The following is a 25,476-nucleotide window of genomic DNA, read 5'->3' on the forward strand; positions in this document are numbered from 1 at the left end:
TCATTGCACCAGTTTAAAAAAAAAAGTGAAAGTGAAGAAGCTGATTTGTGAGCCGAGTCAAAGGTGGTCGAGCAGAATATTCAGCATTATTATTTACAGTTTGGACAGAGAAAGAGAGAAATTGTTTTCTTTTATATTCCTTACAGGTTCTTGGAAATTATATATAAGAGCAAAAAGAGCATCTGAAAGGTTGTTAGTGCACTTTTTTTCTGTTTTTTATGATTTCAAATACAACATAGAGCCATAAACTGTTTCTGACTATACAAAAAAGGATTTGATCGGAAAGAATTATTAGACTTATCTACACATTTCCTGAAATCTCATCTTAGTTTTCTTTTCTTTTTAACAGTGTTCAATACTCAGTGCTGTTTAGTTTTGTAGTGAGAGTCTCGCTTCCTGGGTGTGACAGGAGGTGATCCAGAGGTTCAGGGGGCCTTTGCGAGTGAGTCGGCAGGTTTTGCTCTTGGGTTTCTTGGCGACCGCGATGATGGGTCACCTCAGCAATCTGCCATATAACGCCCTGTGGACAAAAGATGTGAAATTTGAGTCATTAAATAGTGCCACCTAGTACATGTAGACCATCAAGCTTTTTACACACCTGTGGCAAATCTCTTCTTGCTGAGGGAAAGTCTGTATCCGGCCCCCTGCAGCTCCATGTCCACTCCTGACAGGGTGCTCCCCTCATTCATAAACTGCACTGCCAGAGTGGAGGGGTGCGATGGGCCATTTGACAGTTCAAACTTGGCCCTCAGGGACCCGGCACCTAGAATCAAACACAAACGAGTAGGCTCACTTACAAGGGACTGATCCAGTTCTAGTGCTTGCTGCAGGATTTTGCACAAACTTTGATGCAAAACATTCATAAACTCAAAAAAAGATTTCTTACCATCGTTTTCAGACTTTTCTGAGATGTCAGTCAGCCTCCACAGACACTTACTCTGCTCTGAATTCCTAAAAATGGAATAAGGAAATAACACCCTATAACATCACGCTTTAATGATTGTAGCGTATGTATGTATATTTGTGTGCGTCTTTCTCCTCCTAGATAAGCAGACCAATCTTGATGAAACTTTGCATAAACACTGCCCGGAGCATTGAAAGTGGCATCATCTATATGGTATATACAAATATTTTATACAAATCAAACTATTGTGTATATTTGTACATTGTTTGTTTGTCGACTTTTAGTGTGTGCGTGCTACCTTGATTTAGTTTGTGGATGGTCTATGTTTCTTCCACATCGTATTTTCACAGACAATGCAAATTTTTAATCTTCTAATCATCTATATTGATGATTTATCGTTAATTTTACAATAATATTTACATTATTTTGATTCATTTTTCATATTACATATTTATATTCTGACAAAATATCCCATCTGACAATCCATGTAAGACTTCTGTGCCATTGCATGACTAAAGTGCCACAACGGCGGCAGTATCATAGCAACAACAGGAGGGGGGTGCAAGTCAATCAATACTGCTGGCCCATAACAATTACATGTTGCTCTCCTGCTAACGGTGCCAAGAGGCACTACGTCTCACCATATGGAGTTAGGCAGAGACTGCATGTTGGTGACTCCTCCATCAACAGGCACTAAGATCTGTACGTTGGTGAGTGGACTGGGTGAGTCCATGGACTCGGGGTTGTAGCGGTAGTCTATCCGCAGGTCCGTTGTACTTGCTGTACATTTCCAGTATACGGCCAGGTTTAGCGGGGTGGAATGGATCCCATCAGACATCACCTGGACACATCAATAAAGAATATGTAGCAATTTTTCCACAATATTACATCTCTGTGTGTTATCCATTTGTTGGACTGCTATGATGCTAGTTTTTAAGGAAGTGTTTTTAAAAATGCTCTAAGTATTGGTATGCAATGTTCTATGACCACAGTAACCCACACCAGGGTGACCACCACCGACAGGTTCAGTGGATTAACACTGATCGTGTCGTGATGATGCAATGCTTTGCTGAGAAATGTTGGATTCTGAAGTCTTTTTCTTCTCTTTCAGAAAGAAAAGTCTTAGCCTGAAATACAATTATCATATCTGGTTTATTTTTTTCATGCAGTTCTTGCTGACTGACCTGGTATTTCAGGATGTCTACATTATAGTAGGAAGCTGAAGGACTCTGTTCTGAGGCTTTTCTGAGGTAGGACGTCAGTGCTTGCATGTTGAACCAGAAATCCTTGGAATCTGAGTCACTTTGAGAGGGATCACTGGAAAAAAGCAAAACAGTCAGAAAGATGAATACACACACATACACACAAGTAATAATAATCACAGGCTCAATTATTCATTGCGCTTCTTGGCTTTGTGTGTAGAGCTCCAACAGCTTGGAAAAAATGACCCTGTTATATCCAACCAGCTACTAAATCATGAATTCCATTTGATTCAATTAGTCCTGCCATGTGGTCTGAGGATAACCGAGAGGAACCAGAGCGGGAAATGTTCAAATAAACAGAAAAAAGATGTGGTTCTTCATTAATCTTCGGGAACAATACACTTTTAAAATAGAAGCAACTAATTTGGTACCTTATTGAAGCTTTAATTAAAAAGCTTTGCCTGAGACTGAAGAAGTAAGATGTGGAATAAGATGTTGAACAAATAAAGTGTTGAATGAGCACTGTCTGTGACCTTTTTTTTGTCCTTTGCCATTTAAGGCATCTTTTTGAAGAGACACAGGCTGCTGAGAACCTGGCTGTCTGGTGGAAAATACTTCCCTGACAGCTTAATACTAGGTTCATGTCAGATTACTAATTGAATTTCCTCTCACTGACGCAGACTGCATTTCCGTGATTCTCGCTCATATCACCGAGTCCAAGGTCCTCTTTCACTCTATCACTGTCAAGTTATCGATTCAACAGCTCAGCTAAGATGGTTAATTATAAAGCAAAACAAAACCGGGTTGTACTTTAGCTTTTTCTCGATACCTCACCTGTATAACAGCTGTTGGTTGGGTAGGATCTGCTCCAGCCTGCTGGTGTTCTTCAGCTTGAAGGTGAGGACGGCTGGGGAGGGGTTGGTAGTGAACACCTTGATGATGCCCATTGGAAACGACAGTGTCATGTCTCCAGTGATCTTCACAATGCACCTGTAGAAAACCACCAATGGTTTAGCATGTTAAGCTGAAGTGAACTTTTTAATAGAGACTTTTTCCCAAAGTGCACAACAGTCGCATGTAAAACCAGTAGGACCAACATGGCTCCTAACTTTTTTCATCAAATACTACTATTGTCTTTAATATTTAATTATTTTAAGCTAACAACTTGTTTTGTAATGGTAGTTTTACTTTTAATTAAAAAGTAATTTTATTCATAATTTCAGCTAGCTAATTTACATTGTTTATCCATTAGGTTTAGCAAACTGTTTATTTTGTACACTTAGCTAACAATTTAAATGCTAACCACATTTAATTTTTGGGGGGAATTTTTGTTTAAAAACTCCAAAAAACAAATGTACTCAATTTCATATATTAAAATTTAAGCTAGCTATTAAATGACTTAAGTCTACCAAATAAAACGTGGAGCGACCCACTGTGGTGACCCTTTGCAACAGTGGAGCAGCTGAAAAATTAGCTTTTTATCCATCAAGTTTAACTAACTAGGGCAGGGATAGCTCAGTAGGTAGAGTGGTGGCCTCATGATCGGAAGGTCGGGGTTTCGACTCCACTGAACGGCTACCCTGAGGTACCCCTGAGCAAGGTACCGTCCCTACACACCGCTCCCCGGGCGCTGCACTGGTGGCTGCCCACTGCTTCACTGGGTGAATGGGTTAAATGCAGAGGAACTATTTCCCTATGGGGACTAACACGCACACTTTTTTTTTAAACAATATATTCTTTTTACTCATAATTTTGGCTAACTGTTGATGCCTAACACTAGAGTAGCAAGTCCCGCAACTTGCGACTATAAAAATAATATATATATTGGTAGATGAACTGAATTTTTTGCTGTCAGAGACTGACTGCAAAAATCTGTCACCAAACAAATGTGGCCGACTGCAATCACTCTCAGAAAAACTGGCAAAGGTTTGCTAATAATTGCAGTCTATCAATTTAATAAATGCTTACAGACTGCTGACATGTTACATTGGAGCCAGTATGCAGTAATGACTGCAACTCAATAAAGGGACTCAACTCAATTAGTTGCCAAATAGTTAAATTCTGGCTCTATTCCTACAGAAAAGCTGCCAAAAAGCCATGTCATTTTGCAGTGAAATTGCACGTCAAAATGTCAGTATTTATATCTGTGAAAGCACACTATTGGCTAACAATTAAAAGGTTGGCTAAATTCTTTGTGAACTATTTAAATCATTCATTCAGATTTTTTCCACTACATCATCACATCCTCCTAAATAATTCTTCTTGGCCACTACTATTTATTGCTCATCCATTACTGTTAGTTACTATTACTGTTTTTGCTTAGTTCTTCAAATAAATCCACAAAAATGGACCGCACATCACTGCAAACAGATTATGATTTATACAACCATCACCAACACGCCATCATAACAATTATCATTTTAACTTTCTGGTACATAACATTACAGACAGCCCAAAATGAGTTACAAGCTGTGTAGAAGTCCTTGAGGAACATCTTTAACACAGAGTTCATCTGTTAGTTTTTTGATTATTCTACGAGTCACCAAAAAGCTAGAAAACTTCAAAACGAGCAGCCCCCTGGTTTTGTACACCAGCCAAAGATTTTCTATTTATTTTAATCTAATAATATAAAATTTAAAGATACACCTTTGAGAACCTGGAATTAGCAAATGTATTCAATTATCTAATCATTTCTTTAATATAAAAAAAATCTACAAATGACAAATTTAGTCCAGTTGCAGGTCTTTCTTTAGCACTAGTAATTCATGTTTTAAATAACCACAACAACGAAAGCTCTATCAAAGACAGGAATAGCTTGCAAACATTTTTTTGTGTAAAACCATGTCACGGCTTGTTAAAAGAATATTTTTCTCTTTAATGTATATTCCTGTTGGAGATTTGTGTTTCAGAAATTCTATATACTTTGAGGCTCTAATGTAGAGCCAGTGTAGGGGTGAGAGGTGTATACTTTTAGCAGAAGTCTGGCCTAAGTTGTGGTGGTAATGGCCCACAGTAGGTCTCAACCTTGTACTCCATCTCTGCTCCATTGCTTATGAAATGTTCCATTTGCTAATCCCTGCAAAAATAAGCCTTCTGCACAGCAGCAATTTAACAGCAGTTAACCAATAAAAGGCTGTATGTTTTCTCTGCCCCAGACTATAATCTGCTCCACGGAGGTTATCCACTCTGAAAGAATGGTGTCAGACTAACGCAAAACATTCCACACATGCAGAGCCAACGGGAGATAACACTCAGCAAAACGCAAGTCCAAAGGCTCATGGAGTGTGTACTGCACATTTGGCTAGGTACAACCATGTATACCACTGTGTACTGTATAACTCACAGCACCAACTTGAACATGTTATTGTTCAACTTCAAATAAAAACAATGTCTGTATGACCGCAGGTCCAAGTCCGGGTCTTGGAGCAGCAGGAGGTCATGTGAGACTCACTTAGTGGGATCAGCTCCTTTGAAGTAAGCATTAACCGATTCTGTGAAGGCCACAGCAATGGGCAAAGCATCTTGGGATGCCAGGGTCACAGGGCTGGGACCGCGAGACGTCCCTGAGAACGAGAAAGGCACAGAGTTAGAGGTCTGTTGACTCAGCTGCAGATCAGACTTACACAAGAGTCCCAAAGCTCACATCAGAATTAGGAATTTTTGATCATGCAAAGGTGCACTATATAATTATTGCATTTCATAAGGTCAGCCATCATACACTGCAAATCAGTATATTTAGTTATTTTTCAGTAAGAGGATGGGAGATTGTTTAGATGCTTGTGGTGCTTACGTTAAAATACTATAAGTAATAAGTACTATTAGGCAGTCAGGACAATCTTAGACAGCAGTCAAGTTATTCCTCGCTATATCACTTTAACAAACAAATATTTATCAGGTTAGGAGCTGATCCTGACAAATGTGAGAATCAGGTTTAAAATGTCAAAAACAAAACTCACAAACAAGACAGAAAACTGCAACCACGGCAAAGCAAGAGATTGGACTGTCCATCCATCCGGCCCATTCAGCAGACTGGTGTTAGTTTTAGCTAAGAGCCCGCTAATATGAACTTCAACCATACCTGCTGGAGTTTCACACCGCTTCTCAAAGGTAGGCAGCTTCGCTATGAACATATCATCCTCTTTATGCCAAATTAAAGGCATAAAAGAGGGAAAAGAGGAGATACACAAAACCCAGAGAGAAGAAATGTGAGGAAGTGATGCAAAGCACAGTTCCTATATATGTGATGATGGCAGGTGAGCCCTGAGCTGATCAGTCTGATATAACTGCATATAAAGATGATAAAAGTCAGTGTAATGCATGTAGAGTAAACCCACAGTGGTAGGAGGCAGGAAAAAAAAAGGAAGACTCACTTTGGTTTAGTGGAAAGAAAGGAGAGAGGGAGAGCAACTCTGGCTCTGGGGAGGAGAGGGGGAGAGCAAAGGTGTGCTCAGCTCCTGTAAGGAGAGGAGTGAATGAAGGAAAGCGAGGGCGGGGGGATGACAGTGTACACTGTACTGCAAAGACAAAAGGATGTGACAGACTGGTGAGGAGCTGAAGAAAAGGAGGATAAAAGAAAAATTATTACAAGAAAGAGCCTTTAAATACGTGTATACTGAGGGAGCGTTCCTACCGACAGTGGGGGTGTTGCCAGCACTGAGTGAGGCGTTGGAGGACAAAGAGGAAGAGCTCTCTGCCCGGGCGAGGGGTGCAGTCGGAGTAGGGCTAGATGCTTTAGGTGGACTGAATGGCCTTACCTGCGTTAAAGGGATTCAGATAGATGCCTTTTAGAATATATGGATATAATTTGAACAGCAATAAATGTATGCAACACATATGTTTCCATTACAATTTCATTGATTCCTGTGAGTTTTCCAGCCGGGAGTTTGGGCCTGGAGGAGGGTCGTGGAGGAGGCACCAAGGCTCCAGGTGCCAGAGGGGTTGTAGGTCGGTTTGGTACTGGCACTAAACACAGAAACACATATTTGTTCTGGTCAGTGCTACTTAAACTGCATGAAAACTGGGTATGAAAAAACATCTTTATACTGCATGAAATTCATACAGTTAGATACAGCAAACTCATGCAGCATGACCTCTTTTTTTTTTTTTTTAACACACAAGTGCAAAAAAATTAAAATTAAATAGCAAAAACAACAGAAAACAAGTAAAAGACATTCCAAAATAAATGGCACAAAAATAAACCCAAAGACAAACAAGCAAACGGAGTCATGAGTTACACAAAATAACACAAAAAAACAGAAAACATTTGCAAATAACATGTAACCTCCACACTTAATCATAAAATAAATAAGAACTTACATTTAAATAAAAAGAAAATATCAAAATAATCTAGCAAACCTCAGGCAAAAGGCAGCAGTTTCTAGCAGCAGTTACCATTGAATATTTTGCTTGTTGGAGCTGCAGCCCTATCTGTAATCCCAGAGAAGACATCAGTGAAAGAGAGGCTGCTGTCATCTCGGCTGCTCGCTGCTTTGTAGAAGGCATCAGCAGACTCATCGGACAGGAAGTGACCTGACCTACTGGAACCTGACTGTTTTTTTTGAAGCTCCTTCACAGATGACCCAGAGCTCTGACAGCGAGGTGGAGGTGGAGCAAAATTATCACTGAAGGCAATCCACTGGCTCTGGGCCCAGGAAACAGAGGAGAAGGTGTCTGCGCTCTTTGGAGGGCTGGGTGTGTCTGAGTTTTTGATGGGGTCGACTGGCTCAGTTGGCCGGGTGATGGGGGCACTCTGGGCCCTCGCCGGTACGGGCTTAAGTGCTTGAAAAGGGTTTTCTGGTGAATCCCAGGGAGAGGACGTAGATGACGAGAAAGAGTAAACATCTTTGGACTGCTGGCTCTCTGCCAAGGGAGGGTAGCGCTCCCGTTGTGGCACTGTCTCAGCTGAAGGGGGCAACGTGATTGACAGTGGGAGGGTAAACATGACAAATGCAAAGTGGTTGGGTTTAGACAGACAGACAGCAGATATACTCTAATGCACAGTTAACAGTAATAAACTGCATATTTTATTACTTACTATTTATATTTTATAAATATTTTAACAAAAATCAAATATAAAATGTTACCGTTAACAGGTATTTGTATTATTATTCTTATAGTTAGAAAAAATGTGAGAATAGGACACACACACACACACACACACACACACACACAAAACATACCAGCATGATTTAGTATGTGTTCAAAGTAGCATCAAGTCAATCAGCTGAGAATGGGGACATTATCTATGCATTGCAATCTGAACAATAACTTGAAATTGAGCAAATTTTAAACGTTTTTTAACTGTTTTTTCTGTCGACTGACTAATCAGACACACTGAGCATATCATTAGTTCACGTTGGACATTAAGTCAGGCTTAGCTGACCACAATCCCGGCCCACATCAGCTGATGGCTCAGCTGATACCAATCAGCATCCAACTGGCAAATCTCATTTACGACACTCTGTATAAGCTGCTTTACCATGATGCACACTCCGAGCTGCTTTGCAACCCACCCTGACCCCAGCTCCTCCTTTCATGCTGTGTCTGACTTCATCAGTGTCAAGCTCTGATGTCATTGTCTCCTTTTCTGTGCTGTACTGTAGCCTTGCTGCTCTCTTCACCTCCAACTTCAGATGTAAGTGCCTGGATGTGTGGGGAGGTCTCAGGACAGAGTCAAACACCAAATAAATTACTGCTGGTGGAAATAAGTAGGTTGTTTTGACTATAGAGGCCCTGACTGAACATTTGGCTGTTTTGTGATGCAATCTTGTTCCTGAAATAAATCTTAACTTTGCATCATGTTAATGAGACCACTTTGGCACTGTCATTGTACCTGTATATGATTGTTTAACCATACAGCAAAGAATACGGAGAGACTTATTTTGTGTAACGGCTCAGACACCCAGGAGTAAGAAGAAAAACAACTTTCTTGCAACAAGCAAAAATCGGGGGTTGCACAGCAATTTCATTGAGGTTTTTGTTGCTGTTGCCTGTCTCATTGGAATGGGGGACTCCGCTTAACCGGCTGATAGTTAGTTGTATTCTGGTTACATTCTTATATAAAAGTAAGGTTGCAAAGCTCCTGTGTCATCTTACCATAAATTTTGGTCATGCCACAGCCTCCTATCACTGTTTTCCATAGTGTGACTGTAGCACAACGACGCTTTTATGCCTGCTGTGTGGTCCCTGGCGAGTTGCACCATACAACAGTTAAGTTAACATTAAATAATGTTACTCCGGCTTTCACAAGCTACCATTTCAGCTGGTTGCACAACTCTCGATTTTTCTAGCCTGGCATGATGTGCTGCTGCCGACAAAGCGGTGGGTATACCAAGACTTTAATGATCCAAAATGAAAAACTAATTTTAAAGTGTAACCAATTTAAATTTATGCTGTCTCTAAATTCAATGATCTTTTGACACATAACGTATTAACTTGTGAAAGTTAATGCATATCTTTTCTTCTCCACAAAAGAAGTGATTCATCTGCTTTCACAAGTTAATACATGACTTTTTGTTGACATGAAAAGCATCTACAATTGATATTAAGAATTACAGTGGAAGAACAAGCAGGCAGTAAAATGTCTATTTTTTGAGGACTGTAAATTGTAAATGTGAGAATATATGAAAGCTGTTTTTTATGACTCCAATGTCTTTTTTTTGCATCCAGCTTTTAATTAAAGTAAAGAAAGTCTGGAGAAAAAAAAAGAATTACAGTGGCTTGCAAAAGTATTCGGCCCCCTTGAACTTTCCCACATTTTGTCACATTACAGCCACAAACATGAATCAATTTTATTGGAATTCCACGTGAAAGACAAATACAAAGTGGGGTACACGTGAGAAGTGGAACGAAAATCAGACATGATTCCAAACATTTTCTACAAATAAATAACTGAAAAGTGGGGTGTGCGTAATTATTCAGCCCCCTGAGTCAATACTTTGTAGAACCACCTTTTGCTGCAGTTACAGCTGCCAGTCTTGTAGGGTATGTCTCTACCAGCTTTGCACATCTAGAGACTGAAATCTTTGCCCATTCTTCTTTGCAAAACAGCTCCAGCTCAGTCAGATTAGATGGACAGCATTTGTGAACAGCAGTTTTTAGATCTTGCCACAGATTCTTGATTGGATTTAGATCTGGACTTTGACTAACACATGGATATGTTTTGTTTTAAATCATTCCATTGTTGCCCTGGCTTTATGTTTAGGGTCATTGTCCTGCTGGAAGTTGCAACCTCCGCCCCAGTCTCAAGTCTTTTGCAGACTCCAAGAGGTTTTCTTCCAAGATTGCCCTTTATTTGGCTCCATCCATCTTCCCATCAACTCTGACCAGCTTCCCTGTCCCTGCTGAAGAGAAGCACCCCCAGAGCGTGATGCTGCCACCACCATATTTGACAGTGGGGATGGTGTGTTCAGAGTGATGTGCAGTGTTAGTTTTCCACCACACACAGCGTTTTGCATTTTGGACAAAAAGTTCCATTCTGGTCTCATCTGACCAGAGCACCTTCTTCCACATGTTTGCTGTGTCCCCACATGGCTTGTGGCAAACTGCAAACGGGACTTCTTATGGTTTTCTGTTAACAATGGCTTTCTTCTTGCCACTCTTCCATAAAGGCCAACTTTGTGCAGTGCATGACTAATAGTTGTCCTATGGACAGATTCCCCCACCTGAGCTGTAGATCTCTGCAGCTCGTCCAGAGTCACCATGGGCCTCTTGGCTGCATTTCTGATCAGCGCTCTCCTTGTTCGGCCTGTGAGTTTAGGTGGACGGCCTTGTCTTGGTAGGTTCACAGTTGTGCCATACTCCTTCCATTTCTGAATGATAGCTTGAACAGTGCTCCGTGGGATGTTCAAGGCTTGGGAAATCTTTTTGTAGCCTAAGCCTGCTTTAAATTTCTCAATAACTTTATCCCTGACCTGTCTGTTGTGTTCTTTGGACTTCACGGTGCTGTTGCTCTTAGACAACCTCTGAGGCCGTCACAGAGCAGCTGTATTTGTACTGACATTAGATTACACACACAGGTGCACTCTATTTAGTCATTAGCACTCATCAGGCAATGTCAACTGGGCAACTGACTGCACTCAGACCAAAGGGGGCTGAATAATTACACACACCCCACTTTGCAGTTATTTATTTGTAGAAAATGTTTGGAATCATGTCTGATTTTCGTTCCACTTCTCACGTGTACACCACTTTGTGTTGGTCTTTCACGTGGAATTCCAATAAAATTGATTCATGTTTGTGGCTGTAATGTGAGAAAATGTGGAAAAGTTCAAGAGGGCCGAATACTTTTGCAAGCCACTGTACATCTATTTACAGTTGCTTAAAATCTGAGTAAATTTCAATTACGAGAAGACAATCTACTGGCTATTGTTACATTCACTTCAGTGTAGCACTAACAGGACTGTGAATATTCACTATAGCTATCAAAGAGCTTTAGTTACACAGAAACTCTGTGTATCCACAGTCTGTAGCCTAGCCTGTTGTCGCATTCTTACAGAAATACCACACATATTTGAAACTAAAACATATCCTCTTATTAGCAATAAATGTGCCAGGTGGTGACCCTGATTTTAGATAAGCTTATGGAAACACATCCTGATTATCATAGGCAGCATGAGTCACATGTGAAGTAGAATGCACTCCAAGGTTTAGTTAAGATGAAATGGAAAAAAAAAACCCTTATATAAAGATATATGCCATGCAAAAAGAAAAAAGAAAAAGAAAAGCGGTTGATGTCTGGTGCTGTTTGAAAAAAAAATTAATTTCAGCTTCTCTCTGATGAACAGGGCAAACAAACTTTACCTGATGTCTCTGGCAGAAAGACATCTGAGTCTGAGTCATTCACCAGAAAAGGTGGAGATGGAGGGTTTGAAAAGAAGATAGAGGCAAGGTCTGACAAGAACAGGTGAAAATAATCAAGCCAACAATAAAGCAAGTCATTTAAAAGAAAAAATGTAAAGAATAACATTATAATGAAACAATAAAAGGAGAAAGTAAATGGACAAAAACTAAAAACACAATAAAATCCATGACCACAAAATAAACAGACACGTGCCATATATATTTACATAAAAAAAATAAATAAAATAAAACCCTTTAAACACTTCTCAGATTACACTTGTTTGATGTGTGATGTGTGCATATGGGGTTGGTAATACCACTGCAGTGTATAAACTGAGATTTAACATGCTGAAAGCTGGGATTTAATTCCCGTCAGTGTATCTTAATCAGGGCACTTTTTGATGCTATTTTGACTTTAAAGCCAAGACCTTTGACAGTAACAAGATTCTGTTTGACAACATACGTGCCAGCGAGCTTTATAGCTGACCCTTTGACCCCAACTAGGTGCCAATTAACTGTGGATTATGCTTAACCTAGGCAATGGGTCAATGACAATGTCACTCTCTTTAAACATTGGTGTTGCACATGTAAATCCATGAGAAACAAGCTAAATGCTGGTGAATGTGGTGATGTTAAATGCACTCAAATTTCTTGCGGGAGGGTGGAGTGACTGTTTGATTTGTAGAAAATGGTGAAAAATTACACCGGGAAAATGCAAAGTGGGGAAAAAGCCTACAAACTCTAATAATTTGGTAATTTTAGGCTTCTGTTTCCGGACTAAACTAAAGGAGAGGCTTCAAATTAAGTAGCTCGGAAGAAAAAACTGAGTGACAAGTTAATGAGTAAAAACCTGAACTGTTGTAGCATAGCTGCTTGTTGAAGTTAGACTACTCAGATTTTCATGTAACCAGAGGTAATATTTGAAAAGCATTCTCAGTCTGCAGCAGGCCCTGGGTTAATTGCATGCAGTTTTACTAAGAGGATTGGCATTTCTCTAATTGAAATAACAGTCAACTGCAACTTTTTTACCTTTGTTATAAATAAATGGATAATATGTTTTATTTTTTATTATGGAAATAAGGCAGTGATAGTCATATGAAGCCAGATCCCACCCCACACGGTGCCCGCTGGACAGTCAACCACTGGAACAACTGTTCCATCACTACTCGTTTGCCACTCACTATTACCCAGTTTCTGTAATTTAATATTTGCAGGAAGTGATCAACTTTAATTATATGCTTCTGCTGTAACAAATCATTTCAAACACAAACTGTCTGTGGGTTACCTGCCGATGATGACACAGCGGAGGAAGATCTGATGGCCTGAGCTGGACTTAAAGGATCCAGAGACAGAAGGTCGTTGTTAGTCAGCCTGCCGTAGTTACGAGAGAAAGAGAAAGTCAAATAAACGGACGTCACCTTTCTAATATAAAGCAGCACATTTGGATTCAGTATAAAACAAGAAGCACTCAGAGAGCGCGAAACCTCCACCAATGCAGCTCTCTCTCTGGGCAGTGTTTACTTTTAAGGGAATAGTATTTTATTTTGGATATGTTCATTTTGTTTTCTTTGTTCTTTTGTAGTGCGGTAAAAATCAGATAAGGGCAGCATGACAGATTTTAAATAGGTCTATATAGCATTATTTATCACTTTGATCTTCAGATCACAATCTACTGACCTTGAAGGAGAGGTTAGAGGTCAACTGTGACATGATATTTTAAATCTTTGCATGGTACTTTCTATTTGCACACTACACTTGTAAGAAGCATAGTTTCTTTTTGTCAAGTTGACCTTTTGGTGTATGTAAGCCAACTTTCAGTGGATGGTTAACATCACTCCACTCTACACTGTTAAAAAGTTTTACAATAGTTCCTTTAACACTTTTCGACCTATTGTGTTTACAGACAGAATGACACAGACATAAATGCTACCAAAAACATAACCTCCTTGGCAGAGGTAATAATAATAATAATAATAATAATAACTGAAATGTTCACAGACGGCGCAAACATAAAGAAAAATATGATCATTGGCACTGAGCAGGCAAAGGTTTGATGTTTTACTCCAGTACTCACTCGAATGATGTTGGCACTCTGGGTTTTCCTAGCTCATCACCTGAAGCAAGAGAAAAACAAACAGAAAAGTCAGGCCCGCAGTTCTTAACAGAGTGGTGACAGCAAATACACAGCAAGTTACTCAAAATCAAATTTAAAAAAAGATATTTGATAATTAAACCTTAAACCAGATTTTTTCCCCATTAAAAAAAAAAAATTAAACCACCACCTACAGTACCACTGAAAATATATATATTTGCAGTAAGGTTAGATACAGGTGTTTAATTTTCTTATTTCTGCTTTGTAAAATGTTTTTTTGAACTTTCATCCAAATACTGCAAAAGAGTTAACACAGGAGGTTATGCTGTATGTTCAATATGGTGGTACCACTTTAAAACAAGGGATGAAGCAACTAATCAGGAAATGCCCTGTTCTTTTGTTCCCCTGCTTTAAAGCGCTGCCTTACATTGAAAAGATCCATATAAGCGACCTGAAGCAGCACTTCAAGCACTAGAAGTAAAAAGGTACTGCTGAGAGGACCCAGATTTAAAACCACACGTGTATTTAAGTCCTTCAAATTCAGAAACTGAAAGTTTTCAGTGAGTCAGTGATGTTAGCTGGGGGGTCAGCTGGCTTCAGAAGCTGTATGAAAGGCTCCCAGGAAGGGACAGCGATGAGGGCTGTGGAAGACATTTTAAAAGTGGAGGGGAAGGAAGGGTTGCAGGCCAACTACTGTAGTGAAAAAATACTCACCGAAGCCCTTAGTCTTAGACCTTACTGTAGACACTCCTGTGATCCCTGAGCGCATGTAAAGTATACATCTATCAATGCTACTAATTTTTGCAAATTGATGTAAATGCTATCAGTGTGTGGGTTGCAGAAAGCGAATGGGATTATCATTAAGTCTCATACAAACACTGACTATAAAAACAAAGTAATAAAAAGAAAAACAAGATAAAAAGAAGATTAAAAAAACTTTCTGGGTGAATAATCAGTGCTTTTACGCTTCTTTTATCAAAGACCTCGTGGAGTACAACAAACACGTTTTCATAAGCTCTTGGGGACATACACAAATTCAGCAAAACTCCCACAACTGTGCCAGCTTGCAGAAGGGAAAAGATCATTTCTGACATGTCCAAACATAAACAGTTAATTAAGCAATTAATCTTATTTGTACCATTGGAGGGAAATATCCCCCGAGCTCAGATTTATAGAAGGGAACAGTTATTTACTTTTTCTTGGGATGTGTTGGTTTTGGCTAGATTTCTGGATTTTCCCTCTTAAAGACAACCCCTTTAAAAACAACCCGGGCCAGGAAAAACGTGGTCGAGGAGTTGTGCAGTCGAGCCCCCCTCCACTTCATCCTTCACAGTCATGTAGCAACACAGATAAAGAAAAGGTCTGGAAGAAAAAAAATACTCACTGGACTGGTTCCTCCGCATCTGTCCCTGAAAGCAAAAACAGACAATGATTAATCAAAGATGCATATATCCCAAAGCCAATTACTAACCGATACATGTCAGAACTTTGTTTACTTGTTAACAAAAGGACAAAAAGGACAAGAAAGAGGTGTTCGCGCTCTTCAAACTGGACTTCACGAAGGGAGAATTGATCTACAAAGTGCAATGCGATGCTGAATGGATCCCTAACTTTCTCTGGGGATTAAAAAAAAAAAAAGCAAATACCTATTAAAATACGTGTTAACACTGGTCAAAATTGTATTATTAATTATTCCCAATGGCAAAGGGAATTTTTTCCACTTAGAGTTCAAGACAGTAAATCACAGGACTACTCTCGACTCACACATACCAGACATTAAACCTAGGGTGAAAAATTCAGCAGCACAAAACCGTGTACGTAATCCCATATAACGATCAGTCAGAGACAGCACAGAGCGTGCCTCAAACTCTTCACCAGCTTCCTTTACAGATTCTTTTTTTTTCTCCTTTTCCTGCGACATAAATCTTCCCGGGTCCAACTGCGTTAACACAACCTATGTGAGATGCACTCTTCAGGTCCAACACTTTCGGCGAAGAATTTATTTCTTACAAGAATAAAGGTCAGGTTGGAGACGGGGGGAGACAAAAAAAAGAAACAAAATGGGTTTAAGGAACATAGCAAAAGCATTTAACTGCCGTTGAGCTGCGAGGCCAGGGTTTAGTCCCACAGGCGCTAAGCGGCAAATGGGTTCAATTATGGCTATTGCTGGCCACACACACACACACACACGACTTCCATTGCTATTTCAATAAAGGGAACACCGTGGAGGGGAAACGAAACAGGAGGAGAAATGAAAAAAAAAAAGACAGAAAAATGAGCACTGATGGGGGAAGAAAATCTATCAATAATTCACACCAGATGATGCAATGTTTGTCATCATCTTGGATGGAGTATATGTTTTCAGCTTTGTGTAAATATAAAATAGGCAGAGGGAGCAGAAAATAAACAAAAGGAGGGCATATACAATCTAAAGACTACGCTGGTATTTCAATTCAAATCAGTAGTGACAGAGACGAGAATGTAAGGGTGGGTTTAACTACAAATCGGTGACAGACAAGGTTTGAGGTTAAAACTCCCAATCGAAATTATTTATTTTTTTGCACTTAATAGAAAAAACATCTCTGTAAGCTTGAAAGTTATCTTTATAATTAATGTCGGTGGGGGGGGGGGGAACATTTGTCAAAACTACGTAACGAACCCCATAAAGTATTCATAAATAACCACAACAGAGTCCTGTCTAGAATAAATGGGCTTCAATAAAACCCAAAGACTAAAACCAAAGAAAGAAACGAGAGGGGGGAAAAACAGAGTGAGATACGACGCAAATGGCGAGGAGGAAAAGCAATGAGAGCTGAGGCTGAGAGAGACGGCCAAAGTTGGGAAAGAGGATGCCGTGACAATCGGTTAATGGTGCAGCCAGGGAGCGAGGCGGGTGAAACCCACTAGACCCCCTTAGCAACACTGAGCGTGCCCCTCTCGGCCGCTCCACAACACTATTAACAACAGCAGCTCAGTGCACACAGGCTGTGCGTTTGCACACAAGCCGTAGTGGTTTTAAAGTTTAACGACAGTGGCTATTTTCATGGAGCGCCAGAGAGTGATTCAGAGACTGAGAGATGATGAGGGACAAGGACTTGAATGGAGAGCTCCATGACTGAGGTCACAGATCGTGTGTATGTGTGCAGACTGCAGAGCATTGCTGTAAAACATTCCCTAAAGAGCTGAGAGTGTGTGTGTGTGTGCGCGCGCGAGAGTAAGAAACAGCAACATCACACACTTAACTCAAAAATTGTTTCTGAGTTCTTAATATTTGAAAAAAGAAGATGAAAGAATAAGTGATCCTAATGTTGCTTGATATTAATCTAAATTCTAAGAAAAAAAGAAAAAGAAAAAATTGCACAAACATGAACCTCAATGAATAAGAAAACAATATAGCATGTAAAATAAACATAAAGCTTTTCAATGTAAAAAATAATAGCTTCAAGAAAGAGTAACCAATGGGAAACACCTTTGATAAATGGCAGTTTAATCTGCCCTACGAGGGGACGTTTTTACATTCTCGTGATGCCCTCTAGTGTTACACAAGCAGAGCAGCCTCCTTCTGCAGCAGGGCAAGGTAGCAACAAGTTTATCTTTGAGGATTTTACTATTTGGTGTGCTATCAGTGTCACGAGCCGTACCGAGGTTGAAGGCGACAGGATGATGTTTCCAATGGAGGCCTTGAGCTCATCGATGTTGGCTTGGTTCTGATGAACGCCGTTGTTTGGCTGAACGGGCTTGATCTGCACGTGGAACTTCCTGGGTTCGTCTTCATCCTCCGAGTCGCTGGACGAGTAGAAGGAATTCTCTTTGGCATGTGAGCAGAGAAGTTAAGGAGGATAATGGCAACAACCTCAGATCAGAAACATGGGCATAAATCTGAGTTTCATTTAGCCTTGTTTAAAAAAAACCTCAACAACTCCAACGTGCCTAACAAGCGAGCCTGGCGCTGAGACAAACAAAAAAGGATATCGTTTTCATTTACTTCTGGTCTGATGCAGAAACCCTCTTCATCAACTTGAGGAACATTCTGCAAAAACACAAGCAGGATACGATTTTCCTTTCTTCCACAATTTATTTTGAGTTAACACAAAGTTAATTTTACAGGATGAAATCCTTTGTTAACGCATCTTTTCTTTATGCTGCTCATTTCAAACTAGATAAAAATAACTTTATTTTGTCAATTTGTTCAGAAAATTGCTAAAACTTCATGTTAAATTGTAAATGATACATTTTAAAAAGAAGGTTGATTAATACCTAACTTCAAAAGGCAAAAAATTCCAATTAAGTCTAAAATGGTGTTTTTGCTTAGATATAAATTTGTTGTAAATGAATGGGTACAATCATTCATGTTGAGGCTTTAAATAATAAAAAATATACTACAATTGAAAATCAGTACACATATTTATAGATACATAAAACAACCTAAAACAAATAAAGACCGGGTTAAAGGGGTGATATTATGGTGATTTTTCACTATCTCATCCTACACAACCAAATTTGAGAGCCCTGTAAATTCAGCGGAATCACACAACACCTTATACCATTAGGGACACGTTTTGTAGGATATTAAGATTTTTAATGAAATGCATTATCTATGTCAGTATGAATATTTGCTGCGCATGTGTTAGAAAGAGACACTATGTGTAAGAGTGACGTTAATAGCTTGCTTACAGCATTCTGGATGTCTGCAAAGTATCCAGGCGGAGCACCATTGGCGGTGTTCTACAAGCACAGAGAGGGATGAATACATGAATACGTGAACAAGCACATCCACAAAAAACCGAAACGAACGGGAACAGAGAGATGGAGAAAGTGACCGGAAAATCATTAAAACAGAACATGGCGATAAACGAACGAAGATGTTTTCCACCTCCTGCTGTCTGAAATCAAGATAACACAACAGGGTGAAACTCAAAGATTATAGTCGCGGTCTGCGTCGGTGAAAGTTATACTCACAGCAGCCTCGACTTCTGTCGACTCCCTGGAAGACACAAATGGTCACGTGATCATGACTAAGAAGTGAAGATGAGTGAAGATGCATAAATTGTGCTGTGGACTGGAAATACGAGTCTCTACTCACGTAGAGTCTGTGTCCTTGTCTTTCCTCCGACCTGGGATTAATAGTTTTCTTCTTCTGGGTTTGGCTCCTTAATACATATTAAAAAAATGAAGAGCTTTAACCACAGATTTATTTAAAAAGCATCAGTTTTCAGACATATTTAATATTTGTGTCCCTCAAATGTGTTTCTTCTTTTACAAAAAGGCTTACCTTCAGCAGCAATAGCTACATTGCACTCCTCAAACTCAATGGGTCCTAAAAAAAAAAAATCATTTAGGTTCATTTGACATACAAAGGGTCAATGACCCACTGCTGTGAACGTTGTGAATGTGAATCACGCAATGATCACACAGACACACACACACACACACACGCAGTCTGCCGTGCAATGCAGCGAGTGTATACAAACAAAGCTAGGCTGCTCCCAGAGGGCAGACAGGGTCAATAGCAGAGTCAACTGTGTGTCTGGTGGCCCTTACAGAGATGGCACAATCCCTCCTGGTTGACACGAAGCCCCACTCTACACCGTCACATAATCTTCCTCACAGAGAGACGCTTCTAAGCACAAAACCTCACCGCAACCATGAACCAATTCCAAATCCTTGCAGGAGCTCGGGTATTTTCAGCAAGCGGCAGGTGTGAAGGCTAAACTGCGGTGAAACTAAACCCGGCCGCGTGACACACGCACAGTTACTAAACCCTACTACGAAAAAGACAAGCGAGTGCAAGATTACATGCGCTGAAGTGTTTAAAGACACTCAGACAAATCTGCTCTTGAGCTTTAAGTAACGCCCTTTTCTCCTTCACTCCCACATGTAGAAAACGGCGAGAGAAAGAACAAACCATAAACAAACAAACATGATCGACTGAAATCGCTGAAACATCCTTGGCTAACAGGCAAATCCTTAAATCGGTTCCAGCAATTGATCAGTGCATCATTTGGAGTGAAACCAGCCATGAATTTATATGGACAAAAACAACAGCAACAAAAAACCAAATAGTTTTTGGCTATTTGGACACGTCATTTAAATGATGAGAAAACAAAAAACAACAACGTTTACGCCTAATTTACTCCTCGTCAATTATGCATATTTGCCTCTAACGCCCTGCACTTTGATTGTCACGCCGAGTAGGCACTCACACACACACAAATGAGAAGTAAGGCATGCAATGCGTGTACGTGTCAATCAGCCAAATCCACTAGATCAGGCGGTGCGTGCCTCTGTATTCGTGTGTAGTTACAATCCATTTAAAAGACTCACGCCTTCTTAGGTACACAATTAAACAAACAGTGGTTAATTAATGGTTTTAAATGGCAATGTGACTATGACTATTAGCTCTTAAAATGCGTGACATGAAAGAAATGGGTGATATACTGCACATACCTAGAAAGCTTAAGAGTGTACACAAGATTAACAGGAGGCACAGAAAGATATACAGAGAAAGAAAGATGGGGCAGGACCCTCCGGCGAAATCTGCAATACACTAACAGGGCTTGACCTGAAAACAACAAAGCTAATGATATTTTAACTCAAAATATACACAGCAGCAGTCCAATGCAGTCCCCTGCCCCCCACCACCACCAAGAAGAGGCCAGTCACGAGCAGAATCGACGCATTGTTCTGAGTGTGCGATGCCGACTGAAGCGCAGGGAAGCGGCGAGTCACGAGAGGCATGCGAGCAAGTGGAGTGGATAAAGCTCACCGATGACCGATCTACTCTACTATGCAATATCGTGCTTCAGCACTGCTGGCAAACACACAGCGGCGGCACGGAGGGCTGTTGTGGGTTTTGAGTGAGTGAGAGCTTCGTGCCAATCAAAGCAGCCCTGGCGTGCTCATTCAAGAAGACTCACAGAAGGAGGCGAGAGATAATTTCATCATCCCTGTTCAATCAGCTTTAAGAACATGTGAATATATGTCGAGTGTTGCTTTTTTGGGTGTTTTTTATAAGGAGAAGAAGAAGAAACACATCATTAACTTATGACATCAGTGTTTATTTACCCATCAGTGGTAAAAATAGTCAAACAAAAGTAGTGGACGGGGTTGAAAGATTACCCTGTGCCATCGGGATGTTTAAAAAAAAAAAGGCTGTAGGAATCTGCATGAGACCCAAGCAGAGCAGGAATTCTTTGCCACCGGCATCCTGCGATCCCATCTGACAATATTTATCCACACAAACAGCCGAAAATGTCTAAACACCAGATGCATGAATATTACCTAAATCTGGACAGACATTAGGAACTGTTTAAGCATCTCCTAAACAGACAGACGACTTTGTTTATACAGGGGAAGATGTTTCTTTTCTTTCTACTCTCTGTGAGGGAAGCATGCAGTCACGCATGAGAGGAAGATGGATTTTTTTTTTTTTCAAATTGCATATGCTTCACATGGCAACTGGGAGCCAGAGAGAGGGGTGGAGTGGTTTGCGTGTCTGGCCCGCCGCCAGTTGACAGCTCAGCTGGATATCGTTGAACACGCCAACCCCCCCTGCCTCGCAGCGTGTCACTTTGGGATTGTTTCCGCAATAGAAAGTTTATTCAACCTCTCTCTCTCTCTCTCTAAAGGCTCCAGACCGGCCAGCCGTTCAGCTATTTCATCACGGGGACAGACGGGTTATTTTTCTGACAGGGCCAGGGCTGGTGAGCAATTCCTAATGAACGCGTTTGATACGGGGAAGGAATTTTCTGACCGTTTTTTTTAAGCGTCAATTAATACTGCTGTCCAAACAAATGAAGGCCACCACTTCTTAGATGCAGCGTCTGGACACAGGGGGTCACCGTTTGTGTACACACAAACACAGCAGAGGTGACCCCTCTGCGCCCGTGACCTGACGTGATGTAGTACAAGTGCACAAGGGCAGCTTGTAATATTGAGCTATGTTGCATGATGAGACTACAGAGGCTAATGCCAGAAAAAAAAAACAATACGTCAGAGACGCTGTAAAAGAAGGAAAATATCGACCAAGGAGATAAGGGAATGAGTGCGTGTGCGTGAATGAGAGGGAGGTAAGGGAGTGGAGCCAAAAGTGTCTGTGGAGTTTTCCCTTGATTATTGTGGCATGGCAAAGTTTACACAAGAGTTATTGTTGAGCCCTGACCTCCTGAAGAAGTTGGTTATGCCTGCTTAGCCTGTGAACACAGCAAAGCCCCCGGTGTGTCACATGCTTACTGGAATGCCAAGCCTGCCTACCTTTACAGCAGATTACTGTGATTGACTCTGATGGCCCTCTCTCCTACCACTAATTGCCCCTCTCTATATACCCCTCCCCTCTCCACAAGCCTGGGTCAGAAAGAAGCCCCCCATACCCCCTGGCAACAATTTCTTAACACACAGTACAGACACTGAAAAATATAAATTACTCTAAATAAAACATACAGGACCCCGGCGGCTTACCTGGTCTCTCTTTGCCCGTTCCTTTGCTTTCAGCCAGTTTCTGGATTAAGCTCTCAACTGATGTGTTCTCGATGTTCCTCACAAATTCATGGTGGACCTGGAAAGGTTCAAAAAGAAATCAGATTTACCCATGATCTTAAAATTTATAGTCTTCTTTAAATGAGGTTGTGGTGATTTTTAACTGATGTAGTGCTTAGAGCGAGTTGGTCAACTAATGGTAGAGTTTGTTTGTTACTTGTATAAAAGAGGTCATTTGGGACCACTTGCCAGGTAACATTTCTCTTAAAGTGTGATAAGAAGATGATGTGCATATTTAAGTGCTGCCTGCAAAGCCAGATTATATTTTCCTCTAAAATCTGGCCTGTTTTTTCACTGTGCAGTAGCTATACAGCTCAGTTACAATGTACTTAAAAGTTGAAAAAAAAAGGTCTTTACCCTCTGCAAGCAAATACCTACACAAATGAAAAAAACCTCAGTATCACAAGCCAAGCATTGATCTTTAGTGTAGCTACAGCGCTGTTAGAACCCCCCCTCAACTCAGTGATTCACGTTATTACCTCCATGCAAAATGAGGGGGGTGTGAGCAGTTTGCTTTGTCTGTTTGTTTGTGGGCACAATTATTCAAAAAGTTTTGACCCGGGGCTTGGCCCAAGTCAGAAGTGACTTTTGGAGCCCATCAGAATGCAGGAATCCAGAAAGCATTTGTTGCTTTTCAAATCATAACTTTGCAGACAAATATATTTAATAGAGAAAAAAAAATGGGAGAGACAAGTAAATATCACAGAGGGGACATCCTTTTGGATCCAGAGGCTCAACTGATGCATGCCATGAAGGTTAATTTACTGCCTTGGCAGACGTATGCAATTTTGGACTCCTCTTGTTAAACATTTTCTCTGCATAACTGAATCAATTAAACAAGGAGAAACTGCTCTGTTTGATAGGTCATTTATAATGAGGCACATTAAACTTAATGACTGCTTTTAATGTCAATATGTTTGATTATAACATGACAGAAACCAGTGTCATTCGCTTAATAATCTTTATGAGCACATATCTGACACAAGTAACAAAATTTGTGAGACTGGAGATTTTCTGGGTTTCAGCAGTAGTCTGTTTGTGGTCCGACTTCTACTGACAAGTACTGTATGAACACACCAAGAAGCCTCGACTGAAAGCCCCAAAATACTGACCGTTGCCCCCCCCAGATGATAGGAATGGTTAGCAATAGGTTAGTGCTGCCACTTGCTTTATGATATACAGGAACGGAGAGCTTCCTGCTGTTCCTCAGTAATATGAGCTGTGTTGCCTTTGGTCGGCATTTAAAACCATTTGTTTTGTTTATTTTGCATGCGGAGAAATACTGTACTTTACTGGCATTCTCTTGTGTCAGGTTGCATCATTGTTGCTGGCACTGAGATACCCTTTGGGTAGTGTGAGAGGAAGGATAGTGTTTGCTTGTGTGTTTTGGATGTGCGTATGTGCTTGTGTGTTTAGTGAGGGGGAAGTGAAACTGACTGACTGAGCCATCTCAACAAAACCATTTAGATTTGCGTGATACTGTAAGCGCAGAGTGGCTCCACTATCGAAAACACGCATACGCACACATATGTGTTTGCCCTCCGGGCCCCTGTGGCGAGGTGGAGTGCATTAGCCTTCTGTGCCCTGGCAGGAGAGGATGTTGGTGGGGGTCGGGTTGAGGAGGTGGGGGCAGGGAGGTTGCAGTGGTGAGGAAGTGTGCTCAGTACAGTACACGCAATCTGTCAGGTGCTGCTGCCATGATGGAGGCTACTAATGTCATCAACCCTCACTCCCCCTATCTCTATCTCTCTCCCCCTCTCTCTCTCTCTCGCTCTCACACACAGACAAACAACAAAACTCCCAGAGAGTCTTTCGCCCACATGCTCGAAACATGTATCTGCCTTAAAGGTATCCTCGCTCGCACACAAACGCTCACTTACCAAAACAAACACAGCACGCACACAGACAGACGCAACTACCCTTATGTGAGTTCAAAGCTCTCTGAACAGCAAACCACACTCAAATATGGACCAAACATACCTTTCAAATCTCCCATGCCTACCCAGCTTGTCTGAAGAAACTTGTATGTCTAATATTATCACTGCGGTTTTTGTGTGTTTGTGTGTGCTAGCCTCTTTGCTGGCATGATACAATAGTAGTGCCGGTAAAGAAAATGGTCCCTTCACCAGGCTTGTACCATCTGCGTCCAATGATGAACAGGTGGCAACTGTTTTTTTTCTTCTTCTTCTTCTTTTCTTTTTTTATGTAGGACAGGTAAAAAAAAAAGAAGTAAAAAACAAAAAGCTCAAACAATAAAAATTGTATTTTAAAGAAAATGGCAACACTAACAACTGTAGTAAGTATGTTAAACACAGACACACGGAGTGTTGTGGAAAAAGTATTTGCCTGATTTTGTTGTTTTGTTTTGTTTTTAGCTCAAACAAATGGTAAATGGTAAATGGCCTGCATTTGTATAGCGCTTTTACTTAGTCCCTAAGGACCCCAAAGCGCTTTACACTACATTCACACACACATTCACACACTGGTGATGGCAAGCTACATTGTAGCCACAGCTGCCCTGGGGTGCATTGACAGAGGTGAGACTGCCGGACACTGGCGCCACCGGGCCCTCTGACCAAACAAATTTCAATATTAGTCAAAGATAACCAGGGTAAACACAAAATGCAGTATTTGAATGATGATTTCAGTTATTAAGGGGAAAAAAATCTATTCAAACCTACCTGTCCCTATGTGAAAATTAGCCCCTGTGAACCCTTGTTTCACCCTAGGCAGCAGGAACTTGAATAATATGTTTGCAATACCTGGCAATGAGTCTTTCATACTGCTGTGGAATTTTAGCTCACTCTTCTTTGCAGAATTGTTTTAATTCAGCCACATTGGGAAGGTTTAAGTGTGAATGGCCTGTTTAAGGTCATGCCAAAAAATCTGAACTGGATTTGAGT

At 40.7% G+C, this 25,476-nt stretch overlaps 1 protein-coding gene across 3 annotated transcripts in view; it reads right to left on the minus strand.

The window, feature by feature from the left end:
- Nucleotides 1–289: 289 nt before the first annotated feature.
- fcho2 (FCH and mu domain containing endocytic adaptor 2) overlaps nucleotides 290–25,476 on the minus strand; it is a 48,259-nt gene continuing 23,072 nt past the window's right edge. The window contains exons 8-30 of one of the 3 annotated variants that reach the window (XM_085359953.1): nucleotides 22,496–22,592; nucleotides 19,311–19,355; nucleotides 19,122–19,188; nucleotides 18,998–19,022; nucleotides 18,713–18,763; nucleotides 18,009–18,068; nucleotides 17,680–17,853; nucleotides 15,423–15,447; nucleotides 14,021–14,060; nucleotides 13,232–13,317; nucleotides 11,908–11,997; nucleotides 7,498–8,007; nucleotides 6,953–7,068; nucleotides 6,737–6,860; nucleotides 6,477–6,620; nucleotides 6,185–6,244; nucleotides 5,558–5,669; nucleotides 2,941–3,096; nucleotides 2,089–2,221; nucleotides 1,546–1,745; nucleotides 887–951; nucleotides 599–763; nucleotides 290–520 (exon numbers count right to left, since the gene is read on the minus strand). In XM_085359953.1, the coding sequence (XP_085216079.1) occupies nucleotides 498–520; nucleotides 599–763; nucleotides 887–951; nucleotides 1,546–1,745; nucleotides 2,089–2,221; nucleotides 2,941–3,096; nucleotides 5,558–5,669; nucleotides 6,185–6,244; nucleotides 6,477–6,620; nucleotides 6,737–6,860; nucleotides 6,953–7,068; nucleotides 7,498–8,007; nucleotides 11,908–11,997; nucleotides 13,232–13,317; nucleotides 14,021–14,060; nucleotides 15,423–15,447; nucleotides 17,680–17,853; nucleotides 18,009–18,068; nucleotides 18,713–18,763; nucleotides 18,998–19,022; nucleotides 19,122–19,188; nucleotides 19,311–19,355; nucleotides 22,496–22,592 (2,568 nt within the window). In that variant the 3' untranslated portion in view covers nucleotides 290–497. The remainder of the gene's footprint in view (nucleotides 521–598; nucleotides 764–886; nucleotides 952–1,545; nucleotides 1,746–2,088; nucleotides 2,222–2,940; nucleotides 3,097–5,557; nucleotides 5,670–6,184; nucleotides 6,245–6,476; nucleotides 6,621–6,736; nucleotides 6,861–6,952; nucleotides 7,069–7,497; nucleotides 8,008–11,907; nucleotides 11,998–13,231; nucleotides 13,318–14,020; nucleotides 14,061–15,422; nucleotides 15,448–17,679; nucleotides 17,854–18,008; nucleotides 18,069–18,712; nucleotides 18,764–18,997; nucleotides 19,023–19,121; nucleotides 19,189–19,310; nucleotides 19,356–22,495; nucleotides 22,593–25,476) is intronic. The other 2 variants (XM_085359950.1, XM_085359951.1) reach the window with 2 other exon arrangements.

This window comes from Diplotaxodon limnothrissa, linkage group LG7 (genome assembly GCF_057381915.1).
Source record: "Diplotaxodon limnothrissa isolate DT_005_m linkage group LG7, D_limnothrissa_male_GT1.1, whole genome shotgun sequence".
NCBI lineage: Eukaryota > Metazoa > Chordata > Actinopteri > Cichliformes > Cichlidae > Diplotaxodon > Diplotaxodon limnothrissa.